Source organism: Bombus vancouverensis, chromosome 16, assembly GCF_051014615.1.
Source record: "Bombus vancouverensis nearcticus chromosome 16, iyBomVanc1_principal, whole genome shotgun sequence".
In the NCBI taxonomy this organism is placed as follows: Eukaryota; Metazoa; Arthropoda; class Insecta; order Hymenoptera; family Apidae; genus Bombus; species Bombus vancouverensis.
In genome coordinates this window covers 9,434,061-9,453,405 of record NC_134926.1, presented here as the reverse complement: position 1 = coordinate 9,453,405, position 19,345 = coordinate 9,434,061, and the positions used below count along the sequence as shown (strand labels likewise).

Sequence of the window (19,345 nt, the reverse complement as noted above, 5' to 3'; positions counted from 1 at the left end):
AAAAGCTGCTGTACCGGCAAATCAGGTAGGAATGCACGAAAATGGCGACGAAGGCGAAGATCCAGAGATGGCGGGAAATCGTAACCGAAAAAGGAAACAAAAAGCTCTGGGGCATTGTCTACAAAACGGTGACGGGTAAACTCAGGAGAGAAGAGACGATATTCACATTGCGAACGCCACAAGGGGATATACCTCCAACTGGCGATCCACCGCAGCGGCGATGCTATCGGCCCTCATACCCGACGAACACCTCGTAGTATAATTTCTAACTCGAGGTATGGCGCGGTCGACCAAAAGGTCGGCCCCTGGAACGCACACATTACTTGCTAGCAGGTTGATAACTGACTGTATAATAGATCGATACCAAGCCGTAACTTCATTGCAGACACATCGGCTAACCTATTCGACGAGTCTGCTGAAAGCTTTCTGCTGATCACGGATTCGTTTGAAGTCAACTGTGACGCTCCTTCAACCAATGTCCGCAAGTTTTTTCAACATGATCAGTGGATCTAGAGGATTAAACGAATTCGCTGACTTTTGGTGGCCAAGATAGTAAGCGTGTAGTACCATAGATAATTACTATAATATAATAGAAAATCATTCTATGAATAATGGATACTTATTCTAGGAACGACAATTAGTATGGATAGTCATTTTAAAGATAATTGTTATTACGTATTGTTGTGAATAATTACTATTATTATAAATAATTATTATTAGGAATTATATGGATACACACAATTAGTTTCGTGGCAGTAAGAGGATTTACTGTCCATCTACTAAAAGCATTAAGCTTTCACAATAAATAATGGGGACCATTCGAAGTATCGCAGACTGCAACTCGAACAATCGCTGAAACTATTAGGACTAATGAAGCTATCAGCCTTCCATGAAGATTTGTAGGCCGATAAAGCTACTCAGATGTTCTACAAGTATCTTACAGCTACTAGAATTAATACGTAATCTCGTAGAAACTTCTCAAGTATTGACTAAATAATAATTTTTTTTCAACTCACGTGTGCTGCTTCGTCAGCTACTTCACGCAGGATATACATATAGAGTGGCAGAGAAAATTGATGAAATTGTCTAAGGTGAGCATCAATTGAATACTTTGACACAAGGATTAAAAAAAAACTTATTTAACTAGAGTTAACCATTTCGTCATGTGAACTCGTTCTTCATATGCTCAGCTATCAGATCCAACGTAGAAACAAACTTACGGAAAGTTCACTGGAATTAGTTTGCACGACCATATTAAATGTTTAATCAACGATCATTCTCTATCGTTCATACTCTATTCGCTATTACAATAACCGTTAATTACACACCACTGGCCAACTAGACTACTTGCGCAATGAATTGCCAATTCATTAAACATCGAAGTAAATCCTATACGTCCTATAGAACACATCCTATAGAACAGTACCCATGGCAAATAATATTGAAAGGCTGCCAGGTGACATTTGACATGTTGCTGTATGATAATCGCATTGACAAATAAATAGCGATTAATTCGAATTAGGGGATTATTAGAATGAATAGTTGCACGTGATTTGTCACTTTGATTGCTGTACTTGGGAGGGACTGTTGACGACTGTTTGGTGCTTCTATGAAATTACGTAATTTTTGTGTGTGTGTGTGTGTGTGTGTGCGCGCGCGCGCGCGCGCGTGTGTGTGTGTCCAATCTGTTGGAGTTTGTTGATTAGGGATTCTAGCTTTTCTAGAAACTGCTTCAAGGGTGTTCTAGGAAAAAATCGAAGAATTTTATCGGTACGTTTGATATGTCTTTATGAATCGAAAGGACCATGTACATTATGAGTGCTGATTCGTTCATTTTTGAGACATTTATTTATTTTATAGTTTTATCATTGTTTTATCGGTGAAGAAGCCTATCATACTCATGTCAGAAGCCTAGCTTACTTTTGTATCATTTCATTCGTTCACCTTTGATTTACAATTACAATACAAGTATTGATACATTAATTTATTTTTTTAGCAAATGACGGGCACAAGTCCTATGGTTCAAGGGAACAGAGGAATTACAATAACGAATAATAGGTGTTTGCGAAACATTCTGTTTATGAGCTTCATTAATTAATAGGAATCTTTCTTAATCTGGAGGATAAACAAGAGAATTGAGAACATTTTGAATATTTTGAACGACTTGAATTAATTAGCAGGAATGTATATTGTCTTTCTTAATAAGTATATTAAGTATAAGTAAGAGTATAAGTAACTGTACACATGCAAACTCACCTTATTTAACTGCATGCACAAAAAGTACACGTTACTTGACTTACCTGAAAGTAAGAAGAAATAGAAACATTAATGAGTTATGTTTTACCGTAGACAGGTAATGTAAAAAAACATCGATAGAGCTCAAATTGGCTGATGGTAAAACAGGTTTCTGATTTATCGTCAATAGAAAGCTACTTTATGCAGAATCTACAATATCGACTAGTCAGTAAGGAAGAACGTTACAAATTTTCACGAAGAATTGTAGAATTTACCAACAGCGCAGCAGAAGTAATTTTTCACATAAAATGATGGGGAAATTTGAATTTCTTCGTATCTTATCATTTTATTTCTTTTCAGATATGTTTTATTTCGTCTGCCAACCATTTCTCCAAATTTCTCCCATTATAAGCCATGTCAAGGAATCCCACCCAAAGATTACAGATGGAGTGAACGATTAAACTAACACTAAAAAATCAAAACATCGAATCATCGTAAATTACTGAATATCGATGGAATGATTTTGAAGGGCTCTCGACGTATACATCGAGAAGTTTTAATAGCAGTATAATTCAAACATTATATGTCAAAATTTTAAGTCCATTAATTGATTTGTAGGGTACGCGATCTGCTTTTCATTATTAACCATTTCGCTTCGAACGCCGCTTATAGGCGGCATCCGCGAGATGACCTGTGGGTACGAGCGCCGCATATAGACGGCGACCACGTGACGACTATTAATTATTATCAAACTATTATTTGATTTCAAGTTGAAGTACCAGGATTCGATAGAATCTAAAATTCCCTAATGTGTATAGGAAAGTTTCTAAATTAGGCAAGCACCAAATTGGTACGATCATACGAAATTGAGATCAAATGTCAACTGGAAATCCGTTGAAATCAGATCGATAAGTACTCATCTGTAAAAATAGCGATACATTCGAAAAAGTCGAATAAAGAGGGGAAACCATTTTGATGGCAGAGTCGATCTGACGGAAGGCCATCGCGGGATTTTGGTGCGATACGAGAGGCGTCCCCTGCGATCAATTTTTAACCGAGCGTTTACGATACACCTGTGTTTACACGCTCACGTGCTAGCAACCTGAACCTAGTCACGTGTGCTTGAAAATCAATACGCCGCTGAACTTGGTCGTGTGTGCTTGAAAATCGATACGCCGCTAAACTTCGGCAACGCGAAATTGCTTCTACTTACGCAGCGGAGTGGACCGTCCAGGGAATATGTCTACGAAGTCGCTTTAGCGAGAGCGAAGTTAACTTTATTGTTCACCTTAGAAAATAACCTTGTTCCAGGTTCTAATGCATGGGCCCCAAAGATGCTGGTGTGGCATTGCACTCTTCACGCCCACCAGTGCCAAGTGCCAACTCCTCCTCCACGTTGGTGGGTCCTGGTAAACGCTGGCTTGACAGTGGCTAACGGAGCAATGGCTATCCTAAACACCCTTCCTCTGTCCTGTTCCCATATCACAATCCTTTCCTCGAACTGTGACTGGTGGTTCCGGAAGAAAATGCTGACTGTACAAGGATGGTGACGTGACTTAAAACCCCATGCTTCCCGAGAAAGAGAGCAGGGTATCATCGTGGCATAAAACACCAGGGGGTCGTCGCGGGTTAATATTCCGCCGGACCTACGTCAACAGCTCTGGCTCTGAAAGGGACATGATTTGGTCTCGGCCGCGAGGCTGGGAGGGGCATTTTACTAAGGAGCCCGGTGTCATGACTTTTCCCTTCTTTCTCCTACTTTTCCCCTTTCCCTTACCACCCAACTTCCAATCCCTCAGGGGGCTGCGGACTCGTTGGCGAGTCGCAGTACGGGAATGCGATCCCGAGGAACCCTAGCCCAAATACCGTATTCCATTGGTCATGTCTCAATGGACCGGGGGTCTTGCCTTCATTGGCCGGACCGTGAGGATGATAACCTCTATAAAAAATCCCTAACTCTAAGCAGAGGTGCGCGGCGATGGGGTACCTCGCAGTCGAGGGCACTGTGAGGTGGCTGATGGGTGCGTCAGTCATTAGCGGCCAACCCCGAGGTACCTGGCGACCCTCCGGTGGTATTAGCCCTCTGCCGGTAAGCGGCTCTGCTGGTGGTGACATCCTTTCCGCAAGACTTTTAGTGGCCCCCAGAAGCTTCGGTAGATGAGGGCCGTACGGACCAGATGATACGCACTCCAATGAAACGAAGAAACAAAAGGAAGAGGAAGGAGAAAGTGAGGAGAGGAAAGGAGGAAGAGAGGAGAGTAAGTGAGGAAGAGAGGAGAGTAAGTGAGGAAGAGAGGAAAGTAAGTGAGGAAGAGAGGAGAGGAAGTGAGGAAGAGTGGAGAGGAAGTGAGGAAGAGTGGAGAGGAAGTGAGGAAGAGAGGAGAGGAAGTGAGGAAGAGAGGAGAGGAAGTGAGGAAGAGAGGAGAGGAAGTGAGGAAGAGAGGAGAGGAAGGGAGGAAGAGGAGTCGGCTCCTGAGCCTGTGCGGACAAGCGTTGAACATATAACGAGTCTGCAAACCGAGGAGACGACGGACGATGAAGAATGGAGTCTCGTCGGGTCTCCCGAAGTTTCCGATCTCACGCAGAAGCTGAGCAAGTTGCCTTTTTTGTACGTACAAGCAGAGGTGATCCGGAGGGCGGGAGGAATCAGCATGTTGGCTGACACATGTAGCGACCTCACGGATGAGGAGGCTGAAACACTCAGAGAGTCGGCGAGAAAAATCATCGCGTACACTGTTGAAATGACAATAAGGGCACTTCCCATAATCTCGATGGAAAGACGGATAGAGATACTGGAGGCAGAGAACAAGGCACTCCAAAAGCAGGTGGCCGAATATAAGGCCATGGATGTGGACAGTAATGCAAGGCGTCTCGACGAGTTGGAGCAAAAGTTGGATGTGTACCAGTCGCTAATAAGGGAAACAGATGAGTACTACGAAGGGCTGGAAAAGGTGGTCTCCTCTGCTCCGATTGCAGAACGGACAGAGACTGAAGTTTCAGACCCCCAAGTGTCCAGGGAAGTCCCTGAAGAAGGGAAAGCGACTGCCATGGATTGCCAGTCCGCAGGAAAAAAGGCAGCAAAGAAGAAGAACAAGAAGAAAGCGGAGAAAAAACAATCGAAGAAGATAACTCCGGGAATAGAGGAGAAGAGTTCGATGGAAGCTCCGGAGCAAAGTTCAGAGGACAAGGAAACAAGGAATAGGAAACTGGCTCTTCCACGCCGCCCGCGAACATCGGCGGTAAGCATAACGATCAAGAAAGGAATAGCTAAATCTTACGCGGAAGTGCTGGCCATGGCCAGGGACAACATCCACCTGACTGAGGTCGGCATCGACTCGATAAAGATGAGGAAGGCAATAACCGGAGGGGTCATATTGGAGGTGCCAAAGGATCAAAAGAGGGAGAAGGCCAGCGCACTCGCAACACAGCTGACCAAGATCCTTGACCCGAACTTGATCCGAGTGGCGGCACCCTACCGGACTGCGGAAGCAAAGGTGGTCAAGATAGACATCTCGGCCACCATAGACGAGATAAGGGAGACCTTGGCGCGGAAAGGAGGATGCAAGGTGGAGGACATCCAGCTGGGAAAACTTCGCACCTCCAAAGACGGTCTCGGGTCCGTGTGGGCGCGATGCCCAATAGATGCAATGAGGAAGCTGGTCCGGACGGGTAAAATAACCATCGGATGGTCAGTAGCAAAGGTCGAGACCTTCGAACGAAGACCTCTGCAATGTTTTAGATGCCTGGAGATAGGGCACGTGAAGAAAACGTGCACCTCGAAAGAAAACAGGGAGCACTTATGCTATAGGTGCGGCATCTCCGGACACATAGCCAAAGAATGCACCGCAATAAACCCAAAATGTCCTCTCTGCAAGGCGCTTGGGGCACCGACAGATCACAGGATGGGGGGACCGTCTTGTATCTCTTCGAAGAAAGGAATGAAAGCAGTCACTCGCAAACCAGAGAAGACCGTAGAAACCTTTCGTCTAGGAAAATGGAAACCAAATGCGCTTTCTGCAAACTAATCTGGGACGGTCGAGACGGGCGCAAGACTTGCTTTTCCAGACCATCCGGGAGAGCACGGTCGTCCTAGCGGTGGTGGCTGAACTGTTTAGAGTGCTGGCCGCACCTCCTCCCTGAAGTTCCAGGGGTCGGCACTTAGACGGAAATATAAAAGACGTTCGGTGGGTCGCCGAGAAAGAGTCGTGCTCCACAGTTAGTCGATAGGATCGATAGAATTGGCACGACGAGAGTACGCTGGGGGAGGGGGGCATTCCTTTCAAACGCATAGGTAGATCATCGTGGATTTCTTCACATATAAAAAAAAAAAGTTTGAGTTACACGTGAATTAGGTTGGAATAATTATACTTAATTTTCTTTAATATTTACTTTCTAACATTATACTTAATTTTGAAATTAATTTTCTTATTAGATTCATTTAAAATAATTCATTTTTCATTTTAGAGTAATAATAAAGCCCACCGATTATTGTAAACCTTCCTCAGCATGATATAATCCATAATCCCACAACTGTACTGCATAAAGATTAAAAACATCCAAAATGGACCTGTATTATCAGTATATTAATTTTCCTTTAACAATTCCCAAGAATAACACCGATAATTCGAGGAAAGTTTGCGCGATAGCCTGCGGACAACGTAGAAGAAAACTTAGGCTAGTCTCGCGGGGTTAGGCTGGCATTTCAGTTTCGATTTCGGCCCAGTCAACGCATTGAATATTCGTTCTAGCTTCGTGCTGCGTTATCCACCATCTCATCGTTGGTGTTAACGACCCATCCAGGTTTCCACGTGGAAAGTGGCTTAACGCAGTGAGCTGGATAAATAATTGATTTTCATCGTCGTTCTCCAACTCCAAATTCAACCCAGACCTGTTTCATACTCTTATACTGTACGTTTAATGGAAGCTGATTGTATCGTTACCCTATGTATCCGCTGCAGTTATCGAGTTTTGATCGGTTGACCTGCGGTCTCGGGTTCCACTTCAAATTCTATACCGTAATTGCCTTTCACGCGATGAACAAGAATTCTAAGCGTGTTCGATAGCTTCTGGCATTGGGAACTGAATTAGGAAAATAGTTTGTTTGACTAGCGTTCGTGTTTTAAAGTAAAATTGAAGAATATGTGGAATAGGCGGCTAAGTAGAATAGGGTCGTTGTGGCCAGACATACGTGACACACGGTCTTCCGAGCAATGAATATTGTCCATTTTGAAAATATTAACTTGTTGAAGAGTGTATTACATTAGACGTGGTATTTCATAGAAATATTAATTTTACCTATGAAAAATAAAAAATCAACCCTTTAGGCGTTCTATATATGTAATAAGAGTTACTACACTAATATTTTTTAATGGGACGGATATAGCCAGAATAACTCAATATTTCAATTATCGTAACATACCGAAAACGTAACATCGTCCAAACTTTACGAATGAAATGAAACGTTTGACGATAAAAAAATAAAATAAATTTTACAGTACGACGAGGTAAATGGCAATGCTTAATCAACTGATGCGACCTCTTTATACAATTCCAAACCGGTGTAACTAACTCGAGGGAAAGAAACAGTAGGATTCCCAGCAGGGCAACGTCTGCCAGTCTATCGATTGACTGGTTCAAGATTCGAGCGTTCGAATCTTCGTAATACCGCGAACGTGTGTCATTAACTACGAACTCGAGGAAAGAAATCGATGATTAGGCGAAACGGAATATTGGAAACGAGGGGTGCACCGCGTCTGCGACTTATTACATTTATTTCGAGTGAGAATATTCTTTGAAATCTACAACATTTGGTACTTAGAAAATTGCATAAAAAGAAAACAACGTACGTTAAAAGAGAGAGAAAATAAAAAGCCAAAAATATTTCAGAAAAAATTTATTTGTCTTAATTTAAACTACATTCAGGCGTGAGATACTCGTAAATAGATTTTTGCAATTGAAAAATTTGGCATAGGTAGATGGAGTAATAAAACAAATAGGAAGAGAGCATTGATGGTTGGACCAATCTTTCTACCCTTTGAACAATTCATACGATACCCTTTAATGGTTTAAAAAAAAATTACTCGTGACAAATGAAATTACTCGAGCGATTCTGCTAAATAATTAACAGAGTTCCTCGTGAAAAGACTTATTTGGTTGTTGCGAATAAAAATAAAGGGAGAAAAGGCGAATTACGAAAGGCACTTTGTTGGTCCATTGTACGAGCGGTCCCGTCTTCGTTAATAAACAGACCACAATTATCGCGCTTGCCGCGGGAGGAGATAATTCGCGCGCAGTCGTGTAGAATAACGACACCCTCGTCGTTATTTCCACTTCTCCTCGAAAAGGAAACGACCTGCTCGCATCGTGGTTTCTCTCGTGCTTGTGAAGCGCGATCACGATTACGATACCAAAGTAGTATCTCTTTAAAAGTGTACGACAAATTTTTTCACGCTTTTTCTAAAGTTAATCTATCGATGTTCCTATATGAATTTCCATAAAAATTTTTTTATATCTAGTAACCCTCCTATATCATCAGAATGTTCTCCTACATCTAATACTTTTCCGAAATTAGAATTAGAATTTCATTTATTCATTCGGGATTCTTATTTCTTCAGAATAAGAATCCCGAATCATCAGAATTGTTTCCTGTATTCAATTTCCGTATCTAACGATTCCTCCAAGTCACAATTACAATTTAATTGTAATTAAAGTAAACGTAATCTAGAATCGTGAATTATCAGAATTTTCTCTAATATACAGGGTGGTTGGTAACTGGTGGTACAAGCGGGAAGGGGGTGATTCTAGGCGAAAAAAGAAGTCGAAAATATAGAATAAAAATTGTTCGTTCGAGGCTTTGTTTTCGAGAAAATCGACTTTGAATTTTCGCTCGGTACGCGTGCACTTTATCGCGTCTCGTTGTAGCGGATCTCACTGTAGATCGTTGTCTCGATGGAACAATTTAAAAAATGAAAAAAAAATTTTTATTTTATATTTTCGACTTCTTTTTTCGCGTAGGATCACCCCCTTTCCGCTTGTACCACCAGTTACCAACCAGCCTGTATAACATTTTTACAATTTTCAATAAAATTGTCTATTATATACTATTGTTTATACACAATTACATTAGATAATAGACGATCAAAATAATATACTATATCGAATTTTTGATTAAAAGTTCCCTACCTTCTGTAGTGCATTGGCGCAACAGGCCAGCTCCTCCTGGTCCTGAGAATGATGGCTGGGTGCTTAGCATGGCCTACTACAGGCGCCGAAGTACGTCCCTGGTTCCTCTTTCCCCAAAGATGACCACTGCCGCCCCCTGGTCCACTTCCGGTTCCCAGAGACCCCGGATGTGACCCACTTTCGCTACACGCCCGTCTCGAAAGCATCTCCCTTTTCCTATCGTCCGACTTCATCATCTCCTTCTCTTCCTTTTTTTCCAGCAACCCTGTTGCTATTTCTGTCCTTGTTACTTGTTTCTCTGGAAAAATTTTGCAGCGAATGCGCAAGGGTTGGAAGTGCGCGAAAGAAGACACACCCCGACAGAGAACAAGTTTCAGATTCACTGCGGAGGAAGTTTTATCTTAACGTTGCTTTTCCAAGAAGCACGGTCTCTTTGAGAATTTCCGCTCTGCACCGCCAGGAATCCTCTGAATGTCTCAGTAGACCATAACTTCTTCTCTTTTCTGCTATTTTCCTTTCCAACTTGCTCACAGACTCCGGCAAAATTAAGTTTTGAAATGCAACTGTCGTAGAATTAACATAGTTACGAAAGTTTCGTAATTTTAGGATTTTGTTTAATTGATTTATTTATCTAGAACCTATCGTTGGCTGAATTACTTCTCTTCGTTTCATTTTCCTTCTTCCATATTGAATCTTTCTTCTGATATTTCTTAATATATTTATATTTGTCAATTATATTTCTTAATATATTTATATTAATATATTTATAGTATGCTGATATTTATTTCAATTTTAGTCTTCTACGATTTTCAACTTCTCTTTATTTCGAAATTTTGTTTCACTAATCGGATTCTTCTCCAATTTTGAAGCTGTGAGATTCTTTCGTGATCACGAACTCGAGATCGTCCCAAAAGTAAAATTTGTCATTGACAAAGATTCTGAGCTTAATGAAATATAAATACGCAGTTTCTTCCAATTTCGCGGCGACAGTTTAAAAGTCTTCTTTATTTTGGCCCCAAGCTCCGTAAAATTAAGACAAACCGACTCGCCCGTGAATTCTACAGTTAAGAATGGAACTGTTTACGAATGTTGAAATCAGCAACGATTATTTCAACTCTTCCATTGAAAGTGTCAATTCTAAGCTCTTTCTTGATGCCCTTATTCTCTTTCTAATTCGTTGTTAGTAAGAAAACTCTCGAAAACGTGAAAAGTAGAAAAAGCAAAGTGCGTTGGTCCTCCAGAAGAAACTCGATTATATTTGTGAAAAATTGTAGAGAGATTTTTAAATCTAGTCATCTAGGGATTATCGTTGAGGTACTGAGAAGTTTTAAAATCTGGTAAATCTTATGTAATTTTCAAAAATTTTAAATATATAATATTTACAAGACACACACTGGTTTTCACTTATTGAAGATTAGTGATGATTTTCATCAAGACGTAAAGTATTCTATGAAACTATTCTTTGAAGAGTTCTACACTTTTTTAATTAATATTGCAAATTTTACTTTTAAATTACATTTATTTAAAGACACGTCACTCTTATAATTTTAGTTTTAGTCACTCTGTGACGAAAAGGCCGATGTGTATTACTGGTTAGTTTGTAGTTGCTGGGCCACTTTTGTCGTCCTCTTCCGGTAGTTTCATCTGAAATCGTAGAACTATGTCTAATCGCGAATCTTTTCAAAGTGTCGAACCTCTGAACCTGTTGCAAGACGAACTTAATATGTCGTGAAATCTGCATTTGTATTTCTTCGTTTGAAATTTTAGAAAGCACCGAAAATTTATTATGTACAGCACGCTACGAATTTTTATGCATTCGTGAGAAGCTTGAATATACAATAATGTTTAAAATGCACAAGTGATACCCAAAAACATTAAAAATATTCAAAAGAAAATTCTCGTTACAATACGAAGGTTTATATTTAGACTCCATTTCCATAATTATCTTCAAAGAGATATAAAATTGCGTTATTTACTATTTACTTATCATATTTCCCGCTTAAAATAATCTGAAGGACAAACTAACCTCATCGATCCTGCAATCGAAATTCGATTGATCCACTTAACCTCAATTTACATAAACGTCCAAGATTGACAACAAAACGAAGAAGACAGGAGAAACTTCTTGTAACGTGCTGAAGAGATTGCAAGAAAATAAGAAAGTTCAGTCCCGTACGGACGATCATTGAGAAAGTTGATCAAGTTTGAAGACTGCGCTGAGTGTTTGGCCAGGAATCCTCCGCCCTCCTTCTCCAAACAAAGCGGTTTCAAGATACGTAGAAGAAAGGGACGACCTCAATTTTCGTGGGATTGGATCAATCTTCGTAGTTGCAGTCAGAAACGTAACACTTTCAACAAGTGGTTGAATGTCTAGTTGAAATTCCTCGCCAGAAAATCAGAGTAAATTTTGGGGGACGTGATCCAGATTGCAAGGCCAATTTGATTGCGCGGTTGATGGTGAATTAGTTCTCAATCCGACTTGGCCTAAGTAAACAAATTTAGGAGAGATTATCGAAGTTGAGATGAGTTTAGTGCGAGGATCGATTAGTTTGTCGCATAGGTCTTCTGACGTATTTAGAGAACTAGATTTAGAGTTTACTTTGTTCCAGGTCTCAACGCATCGGTCCCGAAGGTGCTGGTACGGCGTTGCACTCTTCACACCCACCAGTGCCAAGTGCCAACTCCTCCTCCACGTCGGTGGGTCCTGGTAAACGCTGGCTTGCCAGTGGCTAACGGAGCAATGGCTATCCTAAACACCCTTCCTCTGTCCTGCTCCCATATCACAACCCTTTTCTCGAACTGTGACTGGTGGTTCCGGAAGAAGATGTCGACTGTACATGGTGACGTGGCTTAAAAAAACCACGCTTCCCGAGGAAGAGAGCAGGGTATCATCGTGGCATAAAAAACCAGGGGGTCGTCGCGGGTTAATAACTCGCCGGACCTACTTCAACAGCTCTGGCTCGTGAGGGGACATGATTTGGTCCCGGTCGCGAGGCTGGCAGGGGCATTTTACTAAGGAGGCCGGGGTTCATAGCTTTCTCTTTCTTTCTCTTATTTCTCCCCTTTTCCTTACCTCCCAATTTCCAATCCCTCGGGGGGCTGTGGACTCGCTGGCGAGTCACAGTACGGGAATGCGATCCGAGGAACCTTAGCCCAAATACCGTATTCCAATAATCGTGTCCCAATGTGCCGGAGGTCTTCCCTTCATTGGCCAGACCGCGAGGATTATAACCTCTATAAAAGCCCCTAATTCTAAGCAGAGGTACGCGGTGATAGGGTACCTCGCAGTCAAGGGCACTCCCCCCGGTAAGCGGCTTTGCCGGGGGGTGACGTCCTTTTCGCAGGAGTTGGTGGCCCCCAGAAACCTGAGTGGATGAGGGCCGTACGGACCAGATGATACGCACTCCAATAAAACGAAGAGAAGAGGATGGGGGAAGTGACGAGAGGAGGGGGGGGGAGAGAAGTCGGCTCCTTAGCCTGTGCAGACAGGCGTTAAACCTATAAGGAGGGAGCCTGTACCCAATAAGAACAAGGGCAGGGAGCCTGCAGACCGGGGAGACGACGGAGGAAGAGGAACCCGCCGTCGTCCAAACGACCCGTGGGATGGAAAGGAGGGTCGTCGGGTCCCCGGGGTTCCCGAGAAGCTCGAGCAGGAGATGAGGACGACCTCTGCTGCGTACGTAGGAGCGGAGCTGCTCCGGAGGGCAGCAGAAACCTCCAAGGTGGCGCAAACATCTTGCCACCTCAAAGGTACGTATATTAAACACGGGCCGCTGGGTATACATAATACATTTTTCCCTCCTCGCGCATAAAAAAGAAAAAAAAATTGAAAATTGACTAGCGAGTCAAGATGTTGATCGGTCGAATAGTTAGTAGCAAGTAACTTCCGGTGACCAGACGTAACAATACAATATAATATGACATATTTTTATTTATTTTTATATTACATGATGTACTACATTCTTTTACATAGTATACTACATTCTGACACATAGTGTATTACAGTCGGTAACATAGTGTACTACATTTGGTTACATAGTGTAGGGAAGAATGCTGGGGCACTCTAGGAGTTTTTGTCGATAAACCTGACACTACACGAAAGAGCGGCGGGCTGTCCATTACTATTTCTTTACGTATAAAAAAAAAAGAAAAGTGTAGTACATTCGGTTACCTAATGTAGTACATTTGCTTACATAGAATAGTATATTAGATCACATAGGATAGTATAAAGAAAACACTCTTGTGTTTTATCAAAAATGAACCATCTCAGGCAATCAGGTGACTGGTAAATTACGTAGTAATACCTGGTAACACAAGCCGAAATACATGGAACACGAAAATAAAGCTATCGTTATGCGCTAGGTGAAACATCATAATATTCTACGACACACAGAAATGACAAGAAAATAGAGTGCTAATAAAAACTAAATCAGTGCACAACTTTTTATTTGTATTTTTGTAAAAAGATTATTAATCTACAATTTGCTCGTAAACATTTCGTTCAAAACGTAGCTCAACGGAAGAAACATGGAAAGATTAATCCATAGGAAAACTAATGGATTCATCGTATAATTAATGGAACTGTGCTTTTCGTCACCAAGTTCTCGTAAACAAGCATTTCAGTACTGACTACAAGCTTTAAAGAAAAGAAGTATAGTGGACATTAAAACCGTATAAAAAACATATAAAAAAGGAAATGCACACTGATCCATAAAGAACCTACATTAGTCTCTCATTAGTATATTGGAGATTGAAACTCGTGCTAAAATTTCGAAACTTGGAACATCAAATTGTTATGGAAATGTTGACTTTCCTAACCTAACCTATTTCGCGAAGTTTTAACTCGTTCGACGTACGAACAATTGAAATAAACAGTTCAAAAATACGAAAGCTTTCGATATGGATCGATTCAATTGTCTAGAAAATTTTCCTTAATAACCATCTTTCGGCCAACCCGATACTTTGATCTCTAGCCATTTAGGCCAAGTAACTCGTCTATTAAGAACGCGACGAAAGCTGGAAATAGTTTTACGAAGCGACCCCGTCATTTCTTCGGGGCAAAAATAACGTAACCAGGGATGATCGAGACTCGTTAATTTCGTAACATCTCTCGGGAGCCAGTGATAGGACGGGCCAGGATGTTTCAGATGGTCGAACGATATAATATCGTCTAACGTAGTTAGCGAAATAGGCCGGCCCCGCAGCAGGCCATTTCCTTCCAATAGATTGTCATCAACAGAGACATAGGATAGGAGAAGGAGAGACGTGAAAATATGAAATATAGCGGCTGACGCAGCGATCCTTGTTATTTTACGGGATAACGGCTTTCCACGCTGATCGCCACTGGCTGGGACCAATAATCACTTTGGTGATGCCAACCGGAACGAGAAAATATGTTACTTATATAGTCAGTCGTGAAGATCTACGTACACCCTTTGAGTACAAAACATTACAGTGAAAAGGAAATTTCTTGGACGCGCATGCAGCTAAGAAATGGCACGATTACGCGATTACGCCTTTAATCTCCTTGGAGGGTCAGATATACAAAACTCGATACGTGTAAACATGTAAACCTTGGTAGCTGACTGGAGATATGAGATATAGTATACATATGAAAAGAAGGAAAATGGATGATGCTCTTTATAGTGTGTATTCTAGGCCAGCTGCTGGGTGTGGTTTCTTTGCTATTTTTCAAGTTCAGAGCACGTGTAGGATAATGTTGAAGTGGGTATAGACACTATCCTATCGTTGAAAGTGCTTCGAAATTTTCCGACTGTAGGAGGGTTCTATAGGTTAAGAGGAAGTCGTATTATTTGAAGTGATTTTGGAAAGATAAAATTTACGCGTGTTGAAGAAAAAAATTTGTGCTGACTCAAGAATTCGATGACTCTTGTTTCTTCGATTAATGGTACGACCTCTGTCCTCTTGAACGAATTGTTCAAATTATCATATTGGTCGAGAAGATTTTATTGTACGTAGACCACTTAATTTCACGCTCACGACAACCTTGTGTCAATTATTCGCCTTTACTTAATCCCAAACGATCCAAATTTAAGTATATCTGACAAATTTGCAAAGTGGATTTCCTCGCGAAGAAAGCGTAATATGGACAAAATTCAATTCTATATTCTCGACCCGTCTTTTCAACTAGAATCAACCCCCTTTCTATTGTACCATGATTGTTAGGGACAACCTGTATAATGCTATTGCCTCATAATACTCATATCTCGTGAACGTGCACGGCAAGAATCATAACTTCGGATGACCTTGGATACAAATTTAAAGAACCCAGTGTGATCCGTCGTATTCACCCCATCTGAAGAATTCGTCAATTGGAATAACCCTAAGTATAGCATAATACCGCTATAACTCCCAATCACATTGATGCCCATTCGACAACCCCTCTTATGTTGGTCAGGCTAGGCCCTTCAACGTCCATGCGAACTCGCCATCCTGTATCTACGCACCAGAAGCACCGCTCTTTGTTACGAGGGAAGCTTTTAAACTGCGTACACACGTATTGTTTGCAGGAGAGTACGTGCTGTTTTATATATACTAGGGCAGAACACGTATGTATATGTGTATATATATACAGGGTGGTTGGTAACTGGTGGTTCAAGCGGAAAGGGGGTGATTCTAGGCGAAAAAAGAAGTCGAAAATATAGAATAACAATTTTTCGTTTGAGGCTTTGTTTTCGAGAAAATCGACTTTGAATTTTCGCTCGGTACGCGTGCACTTTATCGCGTCTCGTTATAACGGATCTCACTGTAGATCGTTGTCTCGATGGAAAAATTAAAAAAAAAATGTATTCTATATTTTCGACTTCTTTTTTCGCGTAGAATCATCCCCTTTCCGCTTGTACCACCAGTTACCAACCACCCTGTATTTATGTATATACAAGGGTGAAAAAGATGGGACTCCAATTTCTGACTGGAGTTCCGTCAGTTTCATAAGGACAATATCTATGTGAATTCGTGGAAATTCGTCACTTGAAAAATGCCGTCAGAAGAATATAAGGGATGAAGACTATAAAGGGGGGAGAACTGTCTTTTTCAAGTTGCGAATTGGATACTTGGTAGGGAATTGGCTATTTTCAGGGAATATAGGGAAGGTTAAGGATGGGAGGATGGTATTTGGGTATTGATATTGCTATTGGCGAAGATTCAATGAAATGAATAATATGAAATAATCCAACGTATGAATGACAATTGATGAAAATCTATAGGGATATTACTTCGTTTGAAACGAGCGTGAAACGGTGTTAACGATAATTACAAATTGATTGATTCCATTTTTTGAGCAAAGTGAGCAAAACCTATCGATCGTGAAGAAACGTCTGATCTTACGCGTGATGCATTCGTTTCGCTTTGCAGAAGATTCCACGCGAAGGCTGCCGATCTTCCGGGTCTAATTACGTTCGAGAGATTTATCGGTAAGTTTTGCAAGAATTTATTCCAAGACTGACGTGTCGGCGAAACGAAATTGGCTAATAAAAGACTGACAGGTTTCAGGGAGTTCAAACGGCATTTAAACCGCGGGCAAGACATAAACCAAATCGCAGGCATAAATCTGGCCTAAAGATAGCTGGCTGGATTCTTGTTCACGCGACGGTTACTCGTTTTGTTCTAAAAATGTTACTTCTTATCTTTCGGTTGTTATCGCGTGTCGGTCTTTTACCTTAAGTCGGTATTCATCGTCGAGATAATCTGTCGAAATTACGATACAAACTAACGATGTTTCGCATGGAATGGCTGACGAGAGAGAGAGAGTCTAAAAAATTCATGGTTGTATGTAATAACTACGCTACGTCAACGATGCTTGTCTTGTATATCGTGTCTATTAATAATTTCATCGTTTTCCTTAATTACAAGTGTCTCTCTAAAATTGTACCGTTTCCTTTTCTTTTTTTTTCTGTATTACCATGTCATTAGAGCTTTCTTTTGTCCTACAGCGTGTTTGTTATACTCAAGTCTTTTTTCAGCGTTTCTGAAACATTCAGCAGAGGTCGTAGCGTGGCTTTTACCTTCTCTATCAAATTTCTGCATTTATACTCCTAGATTAGAAAGAGAGAGAGAGTGAGAGAGAGAGAGAGAAGAGGAAGAATTGAAAGGACGATCGATAGCCAGCTTGTCGACTGGCAATCGGCTGATTCACGTGCTCGTTTGTTGCTTAAAGGGAACTGTTGGTTTACTCTGGTTGTGGCAAGCTTGATAGATGTCGACGTATTTTTAGGGTGATTCGAAGGTCATGTAGTTCATAGTAACTTGATTGAATTAAATGAGTGTCTTTGATCATTCTACCTTCTTTTCTTTTTGTCATCACTGTTATTTTTAGAGGTTCTAATAAATTTTGTTTATGAAAGTTACAGGGGCCGTAGGGAGAAGACCGTAAGATGCAGGTAACAAGTTGTAATTTTAATAAACGTCCAAATGAAACAAGAGTATTTGGAAATGTATAATTTAGTGATTTTCAAGTTGTTCAATATTGGAGAAATTCTATTACTTTTCAACTAAACGCAGGAACGTGTTCAAGTAGCCTCCACCTTCAATCGACGTTAACCAAGGAACCACTTTTGCCATATTAAAGGTAATAAATAAGAGGCGGGAGGTGAATGTACGACAGCGAACGTGCTTCTAGTTAACCTACCGTAGTCTAGTAAAACCCACGGATGAAGAACTTGGCTAGATAATATAACGCTGAATGACGAGTGAAGCAAAGACAACAAGACGAATTTGGTATAATGAACGTGACGTAAAAATCAGTGGAAATTCCAAGGTGCTGGAACTAATCGATTCTACCGAATTTCGTCGAGTCAAAGTGGTGAAATATTTGACAAAATAAATGCCACGTGAACGACTATTTGTACGGGGAAGATTATATCTGATATTTTTAATACATGCACACAGGGATGTGACAGACGACAAAGAAAATTGGGCAAATATTCCTGAACCTTGCAATTTCTACAATTGTTGAGAAAAGTTAGCAGACACGTCTTAATCCTTATAAGAAAAATGTTGAAATTACAATTTGATTCATAAAGGCAAAGGATTGATTAATTAACACGCGGAACATAGGAAGTTGTTATTAATTGAACGTAAGTTGTAAAGTAACATCCAGGCGATTTCCAAGATATAGCGAAAGAAAAGTAGTGGACAAGAGGGTGGTGAGAATGGGACGAAAATTAAACGTGATGGGACGATGGTATTTTACCGTGGGCTTGATGGCCGCGGCCAACTACTTGGCCCAGCGAAAGCCTGACAAATGCAGATTTCGCAACGTGACGTGCCTGGCGAACGCGCGACTATGTTCCTTCGTGACTATTGCAGGTCTTCGAGGTATCGACAAATCGGCGAAAAGCGTGCAAGAACCAATAAATTCAGGCAAGTTGAAATTCCGGTGTCCTCGTGGCAACAAGTTAAACATAATAATAATACGAATTGATCGAATATACAGTGATCCGTTAATATTTACGTACTATAGTATCGAAAAATAAGCTTCGTTTGTAGAATCACAGAATCGATAAAGAGTAGCTCGACGATTGGAATAATTTCGATTTTCTAAAGATGGAAATAAAATTCGTTTGTAAAGTCAGAGAATAAATTTCTTGATCAGATGCTACGTTCAGAATCGTCTGGAATTTTAATTGCACCGATTAATTCCGACCGTGGAACAGATTGCCTCGAAGAGGATTAAGAATCGATAAACGGAAACAAAAGCGGCGTAGTGAATCGTAAAATCTATAAAAGAGCTGATGTTTGAAACGCATTGCAACGAGGACACCGATATATCTTTAGTTGTACGAGGGAATCATTTACCTATATCCTCTTCTCAGTTGCTCAATGTTTCTTGATCGATTGCTTTAATTAAGAGCAGCACTGGTTCCTCTATTCAACGTACAGTTTCCTCTTCACATACTTATACACTTAA

The 19,345-nt window shown here is 40.9% G+C and overlaps 2 protein-coding genes and 1 long non-coding RNA gene across 3 annotated transcripts in view; 2 read left to right on the top strand and 1 right to left on the bottom strand.

Moving 5' to 3' along the window:
• The window catches only part of dnc (phosphodiesterase dunce), a 396,997-nt gene extending 387,332 nt beyond the window's left edge, over positions 1-9,665 (bottom strand). The window contains exon 1 of the mRNA XM_076625387.1: positions 9,418-9,665. Within this exon, the coding sequence (XP_076481502.1) occupies positions 9,418-9,653 (236 nt within the window). The 5' untranslated portion in view covers positions 9,654-9,665. The remainder of the gene's footprint in view (positions 1-9,417) is intronic.
• Positions 713-6,807, top strand: LOC143303728 (uncharacterized). The gene is made up of 3 exons (XM_076625399.1): positions 713-1,091; positions 1,997-2,526; positions 2,596-6,807. The coding sequence occupies exon 3, from the start codon at positions 4,413-4,415 to the stop codon at positions 6,258-6,260; it is 1,848 nt and encodes a 615-aa protein (XP_076481514.1). The 5' UTR covers positions 713-1,091; positions 1,997-2,526; positions 2,596-4,412; the 3' UTR covers positions 6,261-6,807.
• A 1,238-nt stretch (positions 9,666-10,903) lies between the features above and the next one.
• Positions 10,904-17,810, top strand: LOC143303731 (uncharacterized). Its single transcript, XR_013060332.1, has 3 exons — positions 10,904-13,167; positions 16,792-16,850; positions 16,923-17,810. It is a non-coding gene; the product is annotated as an uncharacterized LOC143303731 (long non-coding RNA).
• Positions 17,811-19,345: the final 1,535 nt, after the last annotated feature.